At 47.9% G+C, this 17,969-nt stretch overlaps 1 protein-coding gene across 1 annotated transcript in view; it reads right to left on the bottom strand.

The window, feature by feature from the left end:
* The window catches only part of TCEA3 (transcription elongation factor A3), a 44,853-nt gene that overhangs the window by 24,406 nt on the left and 2,478 nt on the right, over positions 1–17,969 (bottom strand). Inside the window, exons 2-5 of the mRNA XM_049618904.1 lie at positions 14,857–14,919; positions 14,013–14,118; positions 13,397–13,535; positions 4,217–4,279 (exon numbers count right to left, since the gene is read on the bottom strand). Coding sequence (XP_049474861.1) covers positions 4,217–4,279; positions 13,397–13,535; positions 14,013–14,118; positions 14,857–14,919 — 371 coding nt within the window. The remainder of the gene's footprint in view (positions 1–4,216; positions 4,280–13,396; positions 13,536–14,012; positions 14,119–14,856; positions 14,920–17,969) is intronic.

Raw genomic sequence — 17,969 nt, 5'->3', positions numbered from 1 at the left:
GACAGAGGGAGAGAGAGCATCTCAAGCAGGCTCCGTGCTGTCAGTACTGAGCCTGCAGCCTGGCTCGAACTCACGAACCATGGGATCATGACCTGAGCCGAAATCAAGAGTTGGGACACTTAACTGACTCAGCCATCCAGGCGCCCCTTATTACCCCATTTAATTCTTATAAGGACCTTGAAAGGGGGTCATAATTATCCCCATCTTACAGATCAATAGATTGAGGTTCAGAGAGCTGAACTGACTTGCGCAAGGTCATCCAACTAGCAAATGGTAGAATTACACCACAAACCTAGATCTGCCTGCCTTCCAAATTCTTTTCAACACATCTCACTGTGTCCCTAAAAGGCAGAGAGTTTCCCAGAGTCCCCTTACTCAGGTTAGGTTAGGCTGCTTGTTGCATACCCACTGCCCCTTCCTGGCAGGGCGCTCCCAGCCCGCGTCTCTCCCTCCCCTCGGCTAGGAGCCGGCTGGCTGGCTGGAATTCACGCGTCGGTGGCATTTCAGGCAGCCAGGCTCATTTTGCTTTCAGCGCACACGAGTGGGAACTGCGACAAATTGCAGAGAAGGCATCACTGGCGGAGGTGGGGGTGGGGCGTCGGATTTATCAACAGCTTCCTTCTGCTCCCCGGATGTGCCAGCGCCAGACCCAGTCTGTGATCTGACATCACCAAGCCCTTAGAAAAATTCTCCCGCCCCAGGTAGGAGCAGAGGCACCGGGAGGCCTGCTCATTGCTCCTGCGCGCCACCTCGAGGGCACTGCCGTTACTACACCGCCAGGCAAGCCTGGCTGTTCCGCAAAAAGTCAATCCAGACACCCGGGTTCTAAGGGCAGCTGATAAAGTGCAAACTTCCTCACTGTCACAGTGGTGCCCTTTGTGCTCTGCCCCCTGATGCCCCAGCTACAGTTCCCAGAGCACCATGCTCACTTACGTTACCACACCTTCGCACGTTCCATTCCCACTGCCCGGGAGACTTGGCTTGTCTACCAGGCAAACTCCTTTTCATTTTTCAGTTCTGAGCACAAATACACTTTCTTCCATGAGGTCTTCTTTGACTTCTCAAGTCATATTGAGACACTCTTCCTATGTCCCCATCGAATGTTATAGCTTTGAAAAACATTTTTTGGAAAAAAAAAAAGCATTTGGAAAATAAAAACAGAAAGTATTTTAGTGTCTGCCTCCATGCTAGTGATTAGCTCTATAAAGGCAGAGGTCATGAGTTTAAATCTTTGCCTGGGCTTAGAGGCCACAACTGGTGGGCTCCAGATGTGTTTTCTTTGCCCTACTGTGTCTTAGAAAAATAGGAATATGTTGTCAATATTTAAAATTGGGAGTTTCATATGAAAATTGAGATGTCCCGCTTTCCTTAAAAAGTCAGAAGACATGGAACACAGAGCCTGCGTTTCCATAAAGCAACAAATAGCTGGGCTGGGCAGTGAGCGCCCCCTTCAGACAGGCAGGTGCTTTCCAGTCTGCCATGGTCTCCACTAGTCACCCACTGGGTGAACACGACCTTGACTCCCGGAGGATGCTAACTTTGCAAGGAAGTGCTCAACAAAGGTGCTGGATGGATGGATCCATGGATGGATTAAAGAGAAAGACGAAATAGAGAGGAAGAGAGTGCAGAAAACAGTCCGGGTAGTGGACAAGGTGGATTTACAAGACTCGCTTCTGTCCCTCTGGATTCCCCACCCCCAATACAGAACCAGCAGGAAATAGTGCAACTGCTCTAAAGACAAACATGGTCTGCTTGACTGACCTTCAGAAAAAGAGTGCATTATGGGAGGGAGTCAGGAGACTTCAAGGTCACCAGACAAAGTCAGGGGACGAGTATGGAGGTATAAATCCTTACACAAACATGAACTGTTTTTATTATAACATCACACCCAGAGCTAGACTAATGATCAGTGTTTCCTTTGGGGATAGAACAATCAATCCTTCATTATGCAAGGCTGTCCTTCGTGTTCTAGGACATTAAACATCTTTGGCTCCTGCCTACAAAATGCCGCGGCACTCCTCCCTCTCTCCCATTGCAGACTGAATGTTTGTGTCCTCCATAAATTCGCATGTTGATGCCCTAACCCCCAATGTGATAGAATGTGGAGGTGAGGCCTTTGAGAGGTAATTAGGTTTAGATGAGGGTGGAGGCCCCACGATAGGATCACTGTCCTTACAAGAAGGAGAGAAATCAGAGCTCCCTGTGTGTGTGTGTGTGTGTGTGTGTGTGTGTGGTGCAGAGGCAGTGAGAAGGTGGCCGTCTGCAAGCCAGGAATAGGGCCCTCATCAGTAACTGAGTTGGCCCACACCTTGATCTTGGTCTTCCCTTCCTCCAGAATTGTGAGGGATACACGTCTGTTGCTTAAGCCACCTAGTCCAGGACGTCCTGTTACAGCACCCTGAACTGAGATCCCCTCCAAGTCAGAGTGACAAAAGTGTTCCACAAGTTTCTAAATGACTCTCCATCGAGAACCACTGGTGTAGAACCAGGATGGCGCCGGAGCCTCCGTTCTTAGACCTCACTCATGGAAGACAATGCCAGGGGACCACACGACTCTTCTCTTCAGAGGCAGGATGGGGCCTCAGACACACTCCCAAGCAGCACTCACCAGAGCCTCCACTCATCAGCTGGCCCCCGGCAGCCATTTTGGAACAGAGCGAACAGCAGCCCCCATCAACATCTCGGGTCTGTTTAATCTCCAGAAAGCCTTAAATGACCTAATTTTTGTGCCTCTTTTCTTTCCAGTGTCAGTCTCACTGGCACATTAGGTCTAATAACGGAACGGCTCCCCATAGCCTCCTAGGAGCCAACACCCTTACCATATCCTAACCCGGTTGCCCCAACATCCAGTATGGCCCCTGGACACTAATCATTTGCTTTGATCCACCTCTAAGCCACCTCTCTCTGCTCTGACCTCGGACCTCCCCCCGGAACACAGCTCACACTCCCTCTTTTAGCCAGTCTCTCCTTAGCAATCTCATTCAGGTTTGTGGCTTCAGATACTAGATACATGCTAATTACTCTGAAACTTAGATTTCCAGCCCAAGACATTCTTCCTGAATTCTAGCTTAGTATAACCTAACTGCCCATTCAACTTCTCCACCTGAATGACTAGGACACCCCTCAAACCCAGCGCATCCAAACCTGAGCTCTGCATCTCCCGCCGTAGCCTGATTTACACACCGTCTTCCCCGTTCCAACTAAGGGCAACTCCGTCCTCGGTGGTGCTCAAGCGAAAAGACTTGGAGTCATCTTGACTCTTCATATACTCTTGTACCCCTCCCCAGTCTGTCAGAGAATCCTGCCAGCTCTCTCTTCAAAATATATCCGGAGTCCTTTACTTCTCTCCTCACTGCTGCCGTGCTGGTCCAAGCCACCATCATATCTTGCCTGATTTACTGAATGGCCCCCTGGCTGGTCTCTGCTCCTGCCCTTGGCCCTGACAATCCACACTCAGTACAGCAGCCAAAGGCATGCCGGTAGGTTTCCTCCTGTGGCTCCTTGCCACTCTGTCCCCCAATTCTCCTACCTCGCTTCCTTGCTCCAGCCCTGGCCCCCTCACTGCTTCTTGCCCCTGCCACACAGGGTCCTCAGCTTGGAATGACCCTGATAACTGCATGGCTAATTCCTTCATCTCTTTGAAGGGTTTGCTCATGAGGACTCTCCTGACCACCTTGATGACCATCTTTCTCAACCTCCCTCACTCTGCTGTTTTCCATAGCGCCGGTCACATATTTACTTATGTATTACCTGTCACTCCTTATTAGAACATAGGCCTCATGACCACAGCGATTTTCCTTTTGCTCACAGCTATATCCATGGACAGGAACCTAGAACAGTTCCTGGCACATAGCCACCCCTCAACAAATATTTGATGAATAAATAACTCGATGACTTATGCTATTTTGGGTAACCAAACCCGGAGATCACACTCCAGTTATAGACTTTCAAGACCTCTGTCCTCACTGGGTTCAATCTGACCTTGAGAATGTTCCCCAGGCAGTGATGGGGCAACAGTGACTGGTCAGCCACCCCAGTGAAGGAGCCCTATCTCTGATTCAGGGGCCCACTTGCTGCGTGGGTCCTAGAATTTGGAAGCAACATAATGTATGAAGTTTCCTCCTTTCTCCTGCCCTGGGCTTCCTCCATGGAAGCAGAGAGAGGGACACGTGCTGAACAGAACCTCTGGGATGGAGAAACCCACGGCTTCCTTTACCTTTCCATCGATGGCCTTTTTGGAGAGGAGGTGGCTGATGACTTGGAGTCCACAGAGTCTCTCCTGAAAGAACAGAAATTGGAGATGAGATTCTCTTGAAGGCTAGCCCCACTACTGAGCTAGAGAGCTCAGAGGCTGGGCAGAAAGCTTCCGGAAGCCAGGCCTGCCGGGATGAGGATGATGAAACACACCTGGACCCCAGCTGCCTGGAGAGGAAGCTCCAGGGGGCGTGGGTTGGTCACCTGCACCTACCCTCCATCAAACGAAGCAATCAAGGGAAGGAAGCCTAGTATGTACCAGATATGTTACTGTGTTATGCCATGTATTACTAATAATTAAAAAGATTTTAGGGGTGTCTGGGTGGCTCAGTCGGTTGAGCGTCTGACTCTTGGTTTTGGCTCAAGTTGTGATCCCAGGGCCACGGGATCAAGCCCCGCTTGAGATTCTCTCTCCCTCTTCCCCTCTCCCCCATTCGCGCGCTCTCTCTAAAAAAATAAATAAGTAAACACTTTTTAGTTTGTTGTTTTTTTTTTTTAGTAAACACTTTTTAGTTTTAAGCAATCTCTATATCCAAAGTGGAGTCTGAACTCACAATCCCGAGGTCAACAGTCCCATGTTCTACAGACTGAGCCGCCCAGGTGCCCCACCCCCTTTTTTTGGTATTACTAATTATTAATAAGTAATTCTCAGCAGGCTCCCTTCCTTCTTGCTATCAGGCAGGCGGGCCTTGGCTGGCTGCAGTCCACGGACACTGGAATTCCCGGGATTGCCTATTCTCACGAGGAGCTGGATCAGCTTCAGACTCCCCTGTGGGCACCTTACTTAGGAGAAGGAGAGGAGGGGCACATGGGCCTTGGAGACGGAAGAGCTGTGTTAAAATGGCAAGTGAAAAAAGGCACAAAATTAGGTGTATACTGTTTCTAAAGTCACACAGGAAAACCAATGCCTAGGAGAAAAAAAAAATTGAAAGAAAATACAACCTTGGCTGGCTCAGTGGGTACAGCATGCGACTCGACCTCAAGCCCCTCGTTGCGTGTAGAGATTACTTAAAAAATAAATAAATATCAGGGTGCCTGGGTGGCTCAATCGGTTAAGGGGTTAACTTCCGCTCAGGTCACGATCTCACGGTTCGTTCGTGCGTTTGAGCCCTGCATCAGGCTCTGTGCTGACAGCTCAGAGCCTGGAGCCTGCTTCGGATTCTGTGTCTCCTCTCTCTGTTCCTCCCCCCCGCTCGCATCCTCTTTCTCTCTTTCTCTCAAAAATAAATAAAGATAAAAACACGTCTTTTAAAAAAAAAAGAAAATACAACCAGGGTTATGTTAGGCTGATGGGATCAGAGGTGAAAATTTGTTTCTATTTTCCAAAATGCATGTAGCTACATTCTTTTTATGATGTCTAATATATGTCCCCCTTTTATTGGTTTTATATAAAAAATTTTAACATTTATTTATTTTTGAGTGAGAGAGAGAGACAGAGAGCGAGTGGGGGAGGGGCAGAGAGAGAGGGAGACACAGAATGGGAAGCAGGTTCCAGGCCTCCGAGCTGTCAGCACAGGGCCCGATGTGGGGCTTGAACTCACAAACTGCGAGATCATGACCTGAGACGAAGTTGGCTGCTTAACCAACTGAGCCACCCAGGTGCCCTGCTTTTATTGGTTTTATAAAATTAATCTGTCTGAAATTGGAACTCCCACTGCCCATCTCACTTAGCCACACTTCCTTTAAAAAAAAATAATAATAATATCTACACCCAACGTGGGGCTGCAACTCTCCACCCACAGATCAAGAGTCACATGCTCTTCTGACTGAGCCAGCCAGGTGACCCCTCTCCAGCCTTTTCCTTTTAGGTCCAATGCACACATCCCCTTCTAACATACTATATAATTGGCTTGCTTATCATGTGGAGTATCTCACCAGCTCCCATGTAAGTTCTGCAAGCACAAAGCTTGGCAGGGGAGTTTGTTCACTGTGGGGGACACTGTTGGTGCCCAGCCCACGTCCCCTCAGGCACTCACTCTACCAGTGCACCGGGACCCCAGAGCTTCCTGCTGGGTGTCTGCCCGAGGGAGTTCTCTGTGCCAGCCACTGCCAGGAGCAACCTTCAACCAGACCCGTAGGAACTGGTGGATAAAAGCCCTAGCACCCTCAGCCCTCCAGTGGGTGTGTTGCCCACCGTCACCCAGAGCTCCCAGCAGGATTTAAGCCCTGGCTGCCCACAGCAGTAGCCTGCCCACTAACAGACCCCGGTGTCCTTCCCTTCCTTGTCTCACTCCCTCACTCCTTGGTCTGCATTTCCTGAAATCACTTCCCAAGTAAGCCCCTTGCACTTGAATCTGTCTCAGGCTCTGCTCCTGGGGAATCCAATCTCATCTATTCATTGGCTTATCCCAAGCGAATAAGAGAGTGCCTAGCACAGAGTGGGTGCTCTATCAATATTTGTTGCCAGATAACGTGAAGTCAAACAATACAGAAATATAAAAACTAAAAGTGGGAAAAGAAAGCTCCCCCGAGGTAACAAGTATTAAGTTCAGCGTCATTCCTTGCAGTTCATTTTCCATGTGCGTAAAGCCTATACAACAGTTATCGTTCTGAAAAGGGAGGCAATGACATGAGTTGCAATCCCAGTCTTCTCTGAGTATAGGTTCCCTCCCCTGTCAACGGGGAGGAAAGCATCTGCGTCCAGGGGCTGGCTGGGAAGAGGACATTTATGTCCCTACAGCAGCTTGCAGAGCAAAAAAGTCCTGGGGCGCCTGAGTGGCTCAGTCGGTTAAGTGCCCGACTCTTGGTTTCGGTTCAGGTCATGATCTCATGGTTTATGAGTTCGAGCCCTGCACTGGGCTCCGTGCTGACAGCATGGAGCCTGCTCGGGATTCTCTCTCTCCCTCCCTCTCTCTCTCTGCCCCTCCCCTTGCTTGCACCGTCTCTCTCTCTCTCAAAAGAAATAAGTAAACATAAAGAAGAAGAAGAACAAAGAAGCCCGCCATGCTCCATAGTCCTAGGCGGTCTGATTTCTCATTTTCCAGAGTGTGCAATGTTCCTGCATGGATTTACAGCTTCCTCCTCGTCCTCCAGGTGGTGTGGGAGACAGTGGATGAGGCAGCTCCAGGGGCTGGGTCTGATTATCCCGTGGACAAGACCCATCCAGCTCCAGACCTTCACCCCTGCTTAAACACGGGGGGAAGAGGTAGAGAGGGAGAGGAGAGACCCTTCTTCACACGCCCCTCCGGTCCCTCACTGAGCCCCGGAAGTTTCTCTCTGGCGTTCCTCCCCGAATGCCCACGGGGATGGACAGGTGCAGGCCAGACCGGGAAGCTGGAATTCGAAAGAAGGGAAGCCATGAGCCTCAACCTCCAAGGCTCCTCCCATTCTGGCCCTTCTTCATCGCTTCATTTTGAGAGCAAATGCTCGAAATTGCCTCTTTTTTAGTGAAACATTCTGCAGTTATGGCAAATGAGCGTTATGAAAAGTATTCAGGAACAAGAAAAATGCTTAGGATACAACAGGAAGGGAAATAAACAGGGAGGTCATAGGTCATGGTTTGTACACTTTCCCTACAGGAACGGAAAAACAATGCGTGCAAGTAGCTCGGGACCGGGAGAGAAGATGTCCGACAGCCGTTTCGGTTGATGGAAGAGGCACACTGTGGACAAATATTTTCCATTTTTCTTTTAAACGTCACCAATGTGGTTAGTGTTTACATAATAAATAATCAGAATGAATCCTCATTAAGGAAACTAAAACAAAAAAGTTCACCAATAGAGTTGAAATTGGACCCCTGCCGACTTAATTTTCCCCACAAGGTGGGGAGACCACCTCCCCATTTCCCGCTCAGCCTCAGCAACGGCTTCATTCACAGCGAAAAGTGAACCAGCATTAACAGCTTAACGTCCCAGGAAAGTGGTCAAGATGTTCTCAAATGGAAAATGCTGGTTACAAAACCATCTATATAGTGCCCTTCCAATGTACATTTATAGGTTCAAGAGCTGAGAAAGATACACATCAAAATGTTAATGGTGGTTATTTCTGTTCTTTTGTGTTTGAGTTTCTAAACTTTTTTTTTTAATGTTTATTTTTGAGAGAGAAAGAGAGAGCAAGTGGGGAAGGAGCAGAGAGAGAGGGAGACACAGAATCCAAAGCAGGTTCAGGCTCTGAGCTGTCAGCACAGAGCCTGACGCGGAGCTTGAACTCACAAGCCATGAGATCATGACCTGAGCCGAAGTCAGATGTTCAACCAACTGAGCCACCCTAGTTTCTAAACTTTTTATAGTACGCATGCCTTCCTGTTGAAATAAATATATGTAGGCAGAAAGGTTACAAAATAATATACAGAGCATATTTCCATGTTATTGATATAATAAGTCTTTTATGGGTAGTGATGACCCATACAAAAAAGTCTGGTGGTTCAGTCGGTTGAGCATCCGACTTCGGCTCAGATCATGATCTTACAGTTTGTGAGTTCGAGCCCCGCGTCAGGCTCTGTGCTGACAGCTCAGAGCCTGGAGCCTGCTTCAGATTCTGTGTCTCCCTCTCTCTCTGCCCCTCCCCCGCTCATGCGCACGCTCTCTCTCTCTCTCTCTCTCTGTCAAAAAAAAATAAACATTAAAAAAATTTTTTTTAAGTCTTGAAGGATACAAATGATTACATAAATGATATTTGTATTTAAACACACGATGATTATACATAATTATATGTGCTTGTCTCTAGACGATGGATTTTTTACTTTCTTATTTGTATTTTTTTTAATTTCTTTTTTTAACGTTTATTTATTTTTGAGACGGAGAGACAGAGCATGAACGGGGGAGGGGCAGAGAGAGAGGGAGACACAGAATCTGAAACAGGCTCCAGGCTCTGAGCAGTCAGCACAGAGCCCGACGCGGGGCTCGAACTCACGGACCGCGAGATCATGACCTGAGCCTAAGTCGGACGCTCAACCGACTGAGCCACCCAGGCACCCCTCTTATTTGTATTTTTAAAACTTTCTACAGTGAGCAAGTAAAAACCTGTATAATAAAATAAATATAACACAAAGTAGTTAAATTAAAACACTGAATATAATTAGAATGTATTACAAATAAAACATTTTATTGTTAAGAAGAAAAAAACCTGAGAAAATAATACCTATTTTTCAGGTCACACTACTCAGTCTCAGAGACTGGGTGGTGGGGAGGGGTGTAAGTGACCAAGTCCAGCCCAGGACTTGGCTTTCTGCTCTCCACATGTCTCCTCTCCCATACTTGTCATCCTTGTAGTTCTTTAAAAAAAAAAATCGCTGTAATGATCTTTAGTGGGATTCAGGGATGGAGCAAAAGGAAACACATGTGCTCAGGCTGCTATCTTTACCCAGATGTTTTCATGGCCTATTCTACAGGTTAGTCCCATATCCCATTTGGTATCCTTTCCCAATGGTCCAGCCCCTAGTCGTTCAATTTCATCCCATGAGACCCCTCTCCGTCCTGGTCCTTCATTAGCTAAGGTGCTAAGAACCACATGTGACCAGACCAGCCTGAGCATGAACACAGGAAGTGCTGATACAGTTGGCCTAGCAATATGCAGTCAGCGTTAACTCCGCACTGGGCACCGTGGGGCTCCGGGGGTCCCTGCCAGCCAAACTTCTAGTCCCTTTGCAAAAACAGAACACGCCATATGAAAAGTGAAATGTCAGGATTTCTCCAAGTGGCACAAAATTGCAAAATGAGCAAAATGAAAGTAACAAACATAAAAAAGTTTACAGAAACATCTGACAAGTATTTCACTTTAGAAAGACCAGAGAGGGGTGCTTGGGTGGCCTAGTTGGTTAAGCGTCCGACTTCGGCTCAGGTCATGATCTCACAGCTCAGGAGTTCAAGCCCCCTGTCAGGCTCTGCGTTGATGGCTCAGAGACTGGAGCCTGCTTCGGATTCTGTGTGTGTGTCTCTCTCTGCCCCTCCCCCATTTGCTCTGTCTCTCTGTCTCTCTCAAAAATAAAAACACCAAAAAAAATTTTAAAAAACCCATACACCAAAATATCGAGCGATTATCTTTAGGTGGGGGGAATGTGGGTGATTTTTCCCTTACTTCTCTATATTTTCCATTATTTCCACAACAGATTTTTATCACTCTTACTTGCTTACTTTTTTTAAATGCTATTATTTGTTTTGACCTCAAAAGCGATATGGGATCATTGTGAAAAGAAACCCAACAATACAGATTTTACAATTTTATTGTACAAAGTAGACTATGAGGCTCTTCTTAATTATAATCACAGATATATTTTTGTGTTTAAAAAATTTTTTTAATGTTTTTATTTATTTTTGAGACAGAGACAGAGCATGAGTGGGGGAGGGGCAGAGAGAGAAGGAGTCACAAATTCCAAAGCAGGCTCCAGGCTGAGCTGTCAACACAGAGCCCGACGCGGGGCTCAAACTCACGGACTGTGAGATCATGACCTGAGCTGAAGTCGGATGCTCAACCGACTGAGCCACCCCAGCACCCCTAAAAAAAATTTTTTTTAATGCTTATTTATTTGAGAGAGGGAGAGGAGATAGAGAGTGCGCACAAGCAGGGGAGGGGCAGAGACAGAGGGAGATAAAGTATCGTAAGCAGGCTCTGCAATGTCAGCAGCGCCCATTGTGGGCCTTGAACCCACAAACCGTGAGATCATGACCTGAGCCAAAATCAAGAGTCAGACGCTTAGCCGACTGAGCCACCCAGGCACCCTGATATATTTTTGTTTTTTAAAAAATAGTTTCGGGTACTTGAGTGGCTCAGTCGGTTAAGCGTCTGACTCTTGGTTTCGGCTCAGGTCATAACCTCACAACTCGTGAGGCCGAGGTCCACATCGGGCTCTGCACTGGCGCCATGGAGTGTGCTTGGGATTCTCTGTCTCTCTCAGCTTCTCTCTCGCTTGTTCTGTCTCTCTCTTTCAAAAGTAAATTAAAAAATCTTAAAAAAATTTTTTTAAAGTTTCATTTTTTTTTCTTCTGTAAAAATTAGTATGTATTTATTGGAAAAAATGAGAAAGACAGCAATTAACAAGAAGGAAAAAAAACCTCTCAATCCTACCACCCAGATATAATCACTATTAGCACCCTAGTATATATCCTTCCCGTCTTTGTTCCTATACATGCACACAAAATTCACTTAATTTTTTAACTTTTTTTTTTTAAGTAAACTCTACATCCAACGTAGGACTCAAAGTCACGACCCCGAGATCAAGAGTCACATGCCCTTCTGACTGAGCCAGCCAGGTGCCTCTCACTTTCTTAATTTTTATAAAAATGGGATCATACTATATATACTATATCATACATAGAGATTCTCGTAATACTTAGTGAACATTTTCCCACGTCATTAAATATTTTTCTATCCAGCACTGCCTCTCCATGGGCTTTTTGAACATAGTAGGTGGTTTTTCAGTATGTGGGATTCTTCTGTGCACGGAAGGACATCTTGCCCCACAGCTATTTTCACAACCCAAACTGGGAGTAACCTGGAGGAGGTATGTCTCCCTCTGGGTGAGATCTTCCTTCCATAGCATCATTCCCTAAAGTGTTTTCTGTAAAACACTTGTTTTATTTTTTTTTATTTTTTATTTTTTTTTAATGTTTATTTATTTTTGAGAGAGACAGAGACAGAGTGCGAGTGGGTTAGGGGCAGAGAGAGAGGGAGACACAGAAGCAGAAGCAGGCTCCAGGCTCTGAGCTGTCAGCACAGAGCCCGACATGGGGCTTGAACTCACGGACCTCGAGATCATGACCTGAGCCGAAGTCGGACACCCAACCGACTGAGCCACCCAGGCGCCCCATGTAAAACACTTGTTTTATAGGATTATAACAAACATTCATTTAAAAGGGGTTCAGAGATTAAAGATGTTTCAGAAATGACAATAAAAAATATTACACATATATGGTGTTTATGCTTTAATCTGGTTCTTTTTTTTTTTTTTTTTTTTTTTTTTTTTTTTTTAGTAATGTCTACACCCAGTGTGGGGCTTGAACTCACAACCCAAGATCAAGAATTGCGTGCTCTTCGACTGAGCCAGCTAGGAGCCCCTGATCTCGGTAATTCCTTAAAATGATTCCTTATAGTGGCTAGCCTGGGTCAAAGGTGTGTTCATTAAAGATGATGATAAATCACAGATGGTATTATCCATATTACCCACCATTAATTATCTAGTACTACCAGAGACTGTTCAGTATTATCTAATATTGCCTTCTCATCTCTTAGGTGAACACAGGTAGACCCCCCCACCCCACCCAAGGAATTAAGCGATCCGGTCAGATAGGGAAAAGGTAGGATTTATTTCTACATTGATGAAGGCTTTTATCTACTGTCACGGGTAAGGCATCTGGGTCTATCTGAAAGTCATGCAGTTTGGGGGACCCTGGCTAGGTGGGCAAGGGGGAAGGGGCACAGAGTGGAGAAAAACAACTATTCCTCTCAGCAGAGGTCTGGGGAGGTCTGACAAAGACCGGACTCCCACTGAGCCACATAACAGCTGTGTGATCTTGGGGAAGTCTCTGCTCCCCAACCTTCAGCTTCCTTGTCACGAAATGGAAATGTTGAACAAAGAGCCAACAAAACACCTTTCTTTCTCTATGGTTAAGTAAGCTCCTAGCCCCATTTCCCTGGAACTCTGACAAGGGTGGGACGGCAGCTGTGTTTCTAGGCAACACTGTTTCTAGCAAGTGAGCCCTGATTGGTAAATGACATCTAGACAGGAAGGGCTCTGAATGAAATATAAATAATAGGTAGAAAAGCATAGCTTTTGGGCTGCCCCAAGTACGGTGAATCTTGGAGCTGGTCATTGCCCTTGCTGGGATCCTGGCAGCTTTGTCTTCTAACAAAGACCCCCCAACATTGTGGTGTGCGTCATCACCCTGTACCTGGGGAGGCGAGTCTAGGTCTGGACACTGTGTGGTTGGTTCCCTAGTAGACGAGAAACGCCTGGGCCGGCCCTGCTGGCACACTGCGTCTCCTGCCCCTGCAGCCCTCTAGGTGAGGCCAGTGCCAGGGATGGCCCGTTTGGGTCTTCTGAGTCTGTCTGATTGAGCCAAACAAGACCCACGGAGGGGCACTGCAGGAGATGAGAACAACAGCCACCTCCCGGGGGCGTGAGGATCAAACGAGTTATATACACAGAGATGCTGGCAGAGGACGTGACACATGCCGGCCCCCTTCTCTCCACCCCAGGAAAAAATACCTGTCTTTGGGATCTTCCCGTTTTTTCCTTGGTGGAGAAAGGCCTGCCTCTGGCTTCCAATCAGAAGAGTTAAGCCCTTTTTCTTTCTTCGCTTTGTCTCTCTCCTCTCTTTTTTCTCCTTTGGGGGGTCCAGGGGAGTCTGGAAATGAAAGCACGACATTGTTCTCAAAGTCACCTCTGTCTCAGCAGATCCCCGCGGGACTTGGGGGAGGGAGGAGCAAAGGGCAGGGGCAGGAACAGTCGCCCGTGCCTCCGACACACATGCACACACGCAAGAATACATTTATACCACGTGCCATCTGTGTGCAAATCCACGCTCACACAGCGAGACAGAAAGACGTCTGCACACAAATGTGTGTATGTAGACATGTGCTGTATACATCCACGCGCGAGCACACAGAAATACATACACAGATAGGCACACGTACACAAAAACTCACACGTCTACAAATGTTGCATTTGTGTAGACAAACACGGGCATTCCCCACTTACAAGGTCACCTGTCATTTGTCAAGTCATTCAACAAACATACAGAGTGCCTGCTATACGCCCGGCATGGTCCCCTCCCAGGGACTGGGAGCAAAACACAGCCAGAGTCAAACTTGTCCCCTCTCACCCAGCAGCCGCTTCCAGTTTTTGATGAGGACTTTGGCCAAAGACACCACCTCCTTGTCTGAGCAGTGCTTGCGGACCCCGTTAACGGCGACTCCAATCCTGGTTGTCTGCAAAGCGAGAGGGTCAGGGGCTGGTCTTGGCACGGACACACAGGATGGGCTGCCCTAGCTGGCAAGTCCTGCCCTGGCTCCGCACCCTCTTTCCCCAGCCCCAGCCCCAGCCTCTCCGGGGCCTCAGCCCTAACCCGTGGCTGGGGTCACAGCCCTGGTTGTGGCTCTCCGTGAGGTCCGGTGCCCAAGGCCCAGCCCTGTGCACTGACGGATGACTGCAGCTTCGGTGAAAAGCTGCGGCAGTGGTGGTTTGGGCTGCTGCTGATGACCCCTCACCATTTCCACCTCCTCGTGTCTTTGAGTTCAAGCTTCAGCTTAAGACACAGCTCTGGCTACTGCAGCTTGGATCTGTGTTGATTTTTTTCAGGGCCAAGAGCTTCTGGTAATGCTTGGGGGCTGTGGGGGTGACACGGGGAGGATCTAAAACTGGGTGACTTTTCCTTCTCCCTGCATCACTGGCCCCTTGGATCCCACAGCCCCAGGGCCTGAGGAATTGGGGTATTCAAGGAAAGCAAACCGATCTTTCTCACAGACCCAGAGGACCCCTCTGCGTGAAAGGTGCCCTGCCCCCATCTAAATGCCTCAGTCTCCACCCTCAGAGCCCAAGACCTCCGCTGCCCCTGGTCCTCCCCTTAGAAATTCCTCCCAGATTCCACCTTGGAGGTCTCCCCCCGCCCCGTCTTTTCCTTCCCCATCCCCAGGCACTGCCCCCGAGGCTTCCCACCCCCGCCCCACCTGGAGTAGCTGGATGGACATCTGACAGCTGTTCAGCTTCTTCAGAAGGTCGAGGGCCCCTTCCTGTGGGAGGCCACAAGGTGAGGACGGAGGACATAGGTTCTGCGCCGGGCCCCTTTCTGACATTGTGTGGTGTCGGTGGGAAAGAGGGGTGCAGGAGGTAGGGGGAGATTGCCCCAGCAACAGGATATAGGGAGACAAGTGGCTGAAGGCCAGGCAAGGGACAGAAAGAGACAGAGAGACAGAGGCAAAAGATTCTGCCCCAGACCAGCTCTCTAACTTCACCTCCCACCACCCAGCTGGCCTCTCGCCCTTCTGAACGGGGCCCAGCCCTAACCGCTCACCCTGACCCCTGCCACTCGTTCTGCTGTTCCTTCTACTGGCCATGCATGCCCATCTCGCCTCTAAGATTAATCACTGTGGCTTCTTGTTACTGCTTCTGTGTCTACCTCCTCATCCTCCCGCTTCCTAACTGGGAGCTTCTGCACAGTGAGGGCCATGGCTTTTTTTTTTTTTTTTACAGCTTTATTGAGGTGTAAGTGACATGCAACGAACCGCACGTTTGACGTTTGTGTACGCCCAGGGAACCACCACCACAATCAAGATAAGAACATGACCATCACCCCCCAGTTTCCTTGTGCCCCTTTGTAACCTACCCTCCCTGTACCCCAACCCAGGCCCAGGCCACGACGATTCTGTTTTCTGTCACCTAGAAACATTTGCATTTTAAAGAATTTCATATAAAGAGTACTGCAATGGGCCTTCTCATCTGGCTTCCTCCACTCAGGGTAACTGAGATTTATCCACGTTGCTGCGTAGATCGATAGTTCTTTTTATTACTGAGTTGTTTTCCATTGTAGAGACGCACCACAATTTGCTTATCCATTCACCTGTTTGTTTTAACTTAAAACGATTTTTTAAAGTTTATTTATCTAAGTGATCTCTACACCCAACATGGGGCTCGAACTCACAGCCCTGAGATCAAGAATCGCACACTCCTTCGACTGAGTCAGCCAGGCTCCGCCATCCATCCACCTGTTGATGGGACTTGGGCTAGCCTCCAGTTGGGCCTACCACAAATAAAGCTGCCAGGAACATTCATGTACAAGTCCTTGTGTGGACATATGCTCTCATTTCATTTCTCTTGGGTAAGGAGGACTGTTTTAATCTCTGAAACGTCAGGGTTTAGCACACAGCCCAGTGTTTCCTGAGTGAATGAATAAAGCAGAGAGCGGAAGGTGGGAAGGGAGGGGGTGACGGGAGGAAAGGAGCCTCAGATCTGAAAATCTGCTGGCTGCCAGGCCCTGGGCCACCCATGCCCCATTTCAGCCTTCTCTTTCCTGCACCCACTTCCTAGAAGCCAGCCCCGCCCCCTGGCCTGAGATGGGTTCCCTGGGGAGCACCAGCTGACTGTGTCCTGTATGCCCCTTGCCCTGGTCTCACTGTGTGGTTCCAGCAGCCAACGCCCGCCCTGCCAGGCTTCCTTGCCAGGACCACATCCCAAGGGGTGCCCTCTGTCAGCCCTCAGCCTCCCTTGGAACGTGGGTTAGCAGTATGTTTCTGGAGGCGTGACCTGTGGATGTGCACGCCTGCGTATAACCCTGCACGCATGGACCACCAATGAAAGGCTTGCTCTGTGCTGGGCACTGCTCTAAGTATCTCACCTGCATTAGTTCCTTTAACTCTCACACGGGCCCTGCGAGGTAGGTACTGTTACTACTCTCATTCTTACTGAATTATTACCCCATTTTCACAGATGAGCAACCCAAGAAACAGGGAGATTAAATAATTTGCCCAAAGTTACAAGGCATCGAGCTGGGATTCAAACTCAGGCCTTTCAGCTCTAACCTGTGTAAGTATGGACGAAAAGCTGTCTAGATGTGTGTAGTTATGGAATATCAACGTGAGTAGGTGTGGTGCCATGTTGGTCAACATTCAACACCCAGCTCTCAAAGGAAAAAAAAAAAAAACCCACCTGATTTGTAGGTCAATTTCAAGCTACCAATATGCTGTCACTGAACTAAAAGGAGGCACTGGGAAGAAATGTACCCTATCATGCCATTATACTAGGATTTCCACCATATTGATATAACAGAACCTCTAGACCATGGAGAGTGAAATGTAGTAAAATAGTGAAATGTAGTAAAATAATTAGAAGTGATGACTTTGGAGTGTGTGTTACCTTTGTTTTTATTTTTTTAATTTTTAAATGTCCTTTGTTTTTAATACGATTTATTTAACTGGAAGCATATCATTTAATTTTTAAAATAATGGCTCTACACAGGGAACATAGTCAATGGTATTTTTAATTTTTTTTATGTTTTATTTTATATTTGAGAGAGAGAGAGAGACAGAGCATGAGCAGGGGAGGGGCAGAGAGAGAGAGAGACAGAGACAGAGACAGAATCTGAAGCAGGCTCCAGGCTCCAAGCTATCAGCACAGAGCCCGACGTGGGGCTCAAACTCACGAGCAGTGAGATCATGACGTGAGCCAAAGTTGGATCACCTTTGCCTAAGGTGCCTGACGCCTAAGCCACCAGGTGCCCCTAGTCAATGGTATTTTAACGGCATTTGTATGGTGACAGATGGTAGGCAGCCACACCTGTGGTAAGCACAGCATAGCGTATAGAGTTGATGAATCACTATGTTGTACACCTGAAACCAAAGTGGCAATGCACGTCAACGCTAATCAACTAAAAAAATAAAATAAAATAATGGCTGTATTTAACAACCAGCTTGCAAAATTCCTGAAAAAATCAACAATGGACATTAAGCGGATTCCAGCTCACCACGGGGTGTGCACCTCTGAATGTCACACTGTACAACTGGGTCATGTTGGAGAATAGCGAGGAGCCTCAGTGCAGCCGGACTTGCGAAGCCGTGTGCAAGAGCTGACTTGGGTGTCTGTCTGTGTACAGGGATGGGATATGCAGCAAGCAGTATCTTTAGTCCGTGTGTGGAGCTGTGTAAATGCAGCTCGAAGCACAGTGTGTCTGTTTGTCTCTGTGGGAGACGCCTGTGATGTGAAACTGTGGCTGTTTGCTAAGTCCGTAACTTTGCAAGTATGGGGGTAGCTGTGCTGTGCACGCATGCGTGTCTTTCTGTAAACGCAT

Source organism: Panthera uncia (assembly GCF_023721935.1).
Source record: "Panthera uncia isolate 11264 chromosome C1 unlocalized genomic scaffold, Puncia_PCG_1.0 HiC_scaffold_4, whole genome shotgun sequence".
NCBI lineage: Eukaryota > Metazoa > Chordata > Mammalia > Carnivora > Felidae > Panthera > Panthera uncia.
Note: the sequence above shows the minus strand (reverse complement) of the source record. Positions and strands in the feature narration are given on the sequence as shown.